The 4,308-nt window shown below is 39.5% G+C and overlaps 1 protein-coding gene, 1 long non-coding RNA gene and 1 pseudogene across 2 annotated transcripts in view; 2 read left to right on the top strand and 1 right to left on the bottom strand.

Moving 5' to 3' along the window:
* Positions 1 to 445: 445 nt before the first annotated feature.
* Positions 446 to 1,037, bottom strand: LOC112486487 (uncharacterized). Its single transcript, XR_003048944.1, has 2 exons — positions 987 to 1,037; positions 446 to 901 (listed from the first exon to the last, which is right to left on the bottom strand). It is a non-coding gene; the product is annotated as an uncharacterized LOC112486487 (long non-coding RNA).
* Positions 1,038 to 2,066: 1,029 nt separating this feature from the next.
* On the top strand, positions 2,067 to 3,230 carry LOC112486500 (RILP-like protein 1; annotated as a pseudogene).
* Positions 3,231 to 4,047: 817 nt separating this feature from the next.
* The window catches only part of rilpl2 (Rab interacting lysosomal protein-like 2), a 5,090-nt gene continuing 4,829 nt past the window's right edge, over positions 4,048 to 4,308 (top strand). Inside the window, exon 1 of the mRNA XM_025053403.1 lies at positions 4,048 to 4,071. Coding sequence (XP_024909171.1) covers positions 4,048 to 4,071 — 24 coding nt within the window. The remainder of the gene's footprint in view (positions 4,072 to 4,308) is intronic.

Below are 4,308 nucleotides of genomic sequence, written 5' to 3'. Positions count from 1 at the left end.
TTTCTCATCACACTCTCGGTTCTTATGTATGTTTGATGCTATTGTTTCATTGTCCTCAGGTCTGACATACATAGTTTTGTTTTTTCTCACGTTTGATTGTGGATTTTTGTTTTGAGGCATTGCTTCTGTTTTTAGTTGTTTTAGTTCTATTCCGTTTTTTCTTGAACAAGTTTGTTTAAGACAACATTTAGTCGCACTCAGCTCAAGCTTCTCTTCTTTTTTTTATTATCTTTTGCCTCTTTTTTTATGGCAAGCACAAGGTCTTTGCAGTCTTCTTGGTTCAATTTTCCCTCAAAACCATACTTTTTTTCCCCCAATTATTTAAATGTTTACAGGACTCTGAATTGTACCTAAACATGTACTTAACATCTCTTTAAACTCCAGAGTATTTGTCTTTTTGTTACATAAGTTTCCATTTTGATTTCTTATTTTATTCAATTTTTTAATTTTTTAATTTTTTATTTTACGCTGCGCAAAAAACCTCAAAAAAAAAATCTTAATAGTTGTTTTTTTTGGTTTTTTGGTTTTTTTGGTTTTTACACCGTTAGGCTTCAGACTGCCCGCAGATTCGATCACAATTCCTTCTCAATCACACACATTCACATTCACTCTTTTTTAGGCCTTTGGCATCTAGGGACTACTGCCCAGGGACTCCAACCCGCTTAGTTCTAGGGATTACTGCCCAGGGACTCCAACCCATTTTTCAACCACGTGCTGGTAATAAAAAGTTGTTTCTCACTCTCGTCGTCGATCGTATTCTGGTATCAGGTGCCGTCAATCAGCAGCCTAGGATCAGGTGTCGGAGTACTGGCCTTCAGGTACAGGTCTTCCGTTCACTTCCATCCACGGTTTTCAGTCGTTCTCCACCCGATCCTTAGGTTCTGCTTAATTTGTTGGCATCCTGCTCGAAGGATCAAGTTATGTTAGGTTTATTCTAACATATGTGACGGCAAAGTAACAACACAAAAGATGTCTGGATCTTTTACTTGCAAGGGGAGAGTGCAGCTTGCTCTGCTGGCAGCTTCCTCATCAACTCCGAGTTGCTGCACCCTCCCTCTGCTCTTTTATTTAGTTTACAAAAGTATCAGATTACGTATCATGTGATCGTGTGTGAGTATATGAATGGGTATGGAGTAAGAAGGTGGGTGTGAATGTGGGTGTGGCTGTGTCTGGTAATTTCTCCATCAGTCTTGAGCACACTAGATTATAATATGAGAAGCAAATAGTTTCTTAAAGCGACAGTACAGCATGAAGCAATGATAATAAATTAAATTCTTCCAACAGTGGTCCACAGGACCAGCCCTCACCAATGAGTCATGTTAGAATGAACGTAATTAGATAGCATGTGATTTGAAAAGCATGGGGAAATGTTGGTGAATTTCCATTCTGTGAGTTTACTACATATGTGTGCATGTTACCCACGTTATCCAAAACATTTCAATGTACTGGGTACTTTTGGTAGCTTGAAGCATCGTAGTTTGGATCCTGTAATTCTGATTGTTATGATGGATTACTTTCCACCCGGAATAAATGTCATATCAGAAACGTTTTTAGAATCAGAAACACTGTTATTTCCAGGTAGGTTTTCATCTAAGAGGAATTTGTTGTGTCATGTAGTGCAGTGAATTAAATGTACATGAACGTATACAAAATAAAATAAATTAAATTATGCCTATGGGTGGACATTTACAGAATAGTAGAGAATATGCAACATTTTTAGAGTGCAGTGGGGGTGTTTGTGTGCAGGTAGGTGGGGGTGTGGGAGTCCGTGAGAGCCTTTTTGTCTGTTGACATGACTAATAGCAGATATGCAGACAAACTTATAACTACATTGATGGCCTAAAGACAACAGTTAAGATCTGCATCATTTTTAAATTTGAAGGTTACTCACTATCAGTCTGTCTGCAAGACAACCTCACCATGTGTTGTGACACATGGAAAAATCCTCCTATTAGCTCTTCAGTTCACATTCCAAAAATGCATTTTTCAGAGATTTAGTGCTTTTCTGTCAAGCATAAAAAACATTTAGATTCACAAAAATGATTATTTTGCATTTAAAATAAGTGATGAAAAAGCTGTAAGACCTGGTGGATAAGCAGAGAGATGAAATCTGGGCCAAAGACCCTGAGCTAACAAGGAAGCGTGAGGATATCAAGGCAGTGAGGATAAAGAATTTCTTCCTGACAGTGTATCAGTTTTGTGATTTGTGATTGGATAAACATATATAGTATACGTATGTTTCCTGAACTGCAGCTCCAGATGCAGCAACACCGTCTGATAATGTTCATCCAGGACCTTTGTTGTAGGACACGAAGGATAAAAGCTCAGGGCAAAGCACTGATCCAGCACGGGGCTCAGGTAGAAGCTGCAGCTCAGGTATAGCAGCAGGAGGTTGGGGCTCTGAAGCTGGAGGTCACCAGGTTGAGAAAGGAGCTGCAGGAGATGGATCTGGAGAAGGTGCTCGTAGACATAGAAGAGTCCTGTCTAACCAGATCAGGGATGTCGCCACCTGCACCATCGCAGATGATGGTATATCAGAAATACCAGGCGTTACACAATGTTTGTCTGCATTGGTCTGACAGTAATATTTATGAGGCTGTCTTGTGTCTCCAGACCTCAGAAACGGGACCATCTCACGTCAAACCAAATTCGGTGTATGTGGAGTGCAGAGAGGACCCTGACTTTTTTGCAAAGAAAAAGCTGACTCCTCTGGTCTTTCAAGTTCAAATAATGAACAAAATACTGAGGAGGAATGTGACAAAGAGGAGGAAACAGCTTCATCACTAGTGCCATTTAACAAAAAACATTCAAATACTTTCTAAAGTACGTGAAAGATATCTAGGCCAGATATTTCAGTAGAAAATTACACTTTAACATTGTGCTGACTGAAATTATAAAACCGCCTGTTTCCTGCATTGTTTGCCAGCTGATGCAGAGGCAGAAAAAGATACTGACTGCCTGGATCAAGAGTCAGAGAGGCCACGCTTCACTTTGCAGGAGCTACAGGACGTCCTGCAGGAGAAGAATAAACTTGGGGCGCAAGTTTTCCTGCTGCAGGAAGAGCTGGCCTATTACAAAAGGTCTGGTTGCAAGTGCAAACTTAGCTATCTGATTAAATGATGATGCAAAAAGTAAGTACTTATTAAATATGTCTCAGTGATGACTCTGAAGATGTTGCTCTACCCGCTGTTCTCTCATTCAACAGACAGACATTACCTTGTATTAGTTAAAGGGAACCATGAAATTCTCTCTTCTTCTCCTTCATCACCTGGATCTTCACTGTCATCATACCAACAGAGGCAACTGGGCTGCTCACAAATGACCCCACATTGCCATATCTTAAATTGTGCTTAAATTGGTTATTTTTAACCCTTATACGTTTGGTCGGTCATATAGTTGTATGATCAACCAAAGGTGCTGAGGCCATAAATGGGTTTGCAGTTATGCAGTTTTTTAGAGTCAAGGTATATCATGAATGTGGTCAGTTGTGCCTTGCTTTTTTTGTTTTTTTTCTTCTTCATGCAGCTCTACAGCAACCTGTAAAATTGATAACATTTCTTAATTGTAAACAAACCCAGGGCAATCTAGTACTATCAAGACCAAGGTGTACCTAATAATTAGGTTAGTGTTGTATTGTTCTGTGTACTACTGTCAGACATTATGATTTTTTACCTCCTTGTTTACTACACACCTGACTGTGTATCATTAAGTGTAGTTACATTGCACTTCCACTACCATGTTTAAAATATTACTATTACACATAAGAAAGGTGAATATCCTGAAAGGAACAACTGAAACAAGAAAAAGACACAATAGACCAAATATCTTCATCAAATTATTCAATAGTGTTTGAAATTCCGCGTTTTGCATTAATAAAGTACGATATTACGTTGTTGAGTATAGTTCCAGAACAATCAGACGAAATAATTTTAACTGCTGAGATGAAAACAGACTCAAATACTGTACCATCACATGCTTTTTCACATGATTTCACCTGCCCACCGGAAGTTGAACAACTGAAATTCAGAGCCCAATCGTGAGTAACAAATGACAAACGACCCGGATAACAAGGTAAAGGGAACGCTCTTGTTCCACAGCTGCTCTTTGTACACACCTATCGCTAGGATACTTTGGCCTCCTTTGCTGCTCATTGGTAGCTGAGTGATGGGGGAAGTGCGGCTGTTCTGGAACTCTGCTACCTTTTTATTCTGCCTGTAAAACTCCAATATTCACTCCAAAATAAGACTCCGTGTGTGTCAGTGGTAGAAAAAGCGAGGGGGAACGGCGTTAACTTTGTTTGAGGAGACT

This window comes from Cynoglossus semilaevis, chromosome Z (genome assembly GCF_000523025.1).
Source record: "Cynoglossus semilaevis isolate Cse_v1.0 chromosome Z, Cse_v1.0, whole genome shotgun sequence".
Lineage (NCBI taxonomy): Eukaryota > Metazoa > Chordata > Actinopteri > Pleuronectiformes > Cynoglossidae > Cynoglossus > Cynoglossus semilaevis.
Note: the sequence above shows the minus strand (reverse complement) of the source record. Positions and strands in the feature narration are given on the sequence as shown.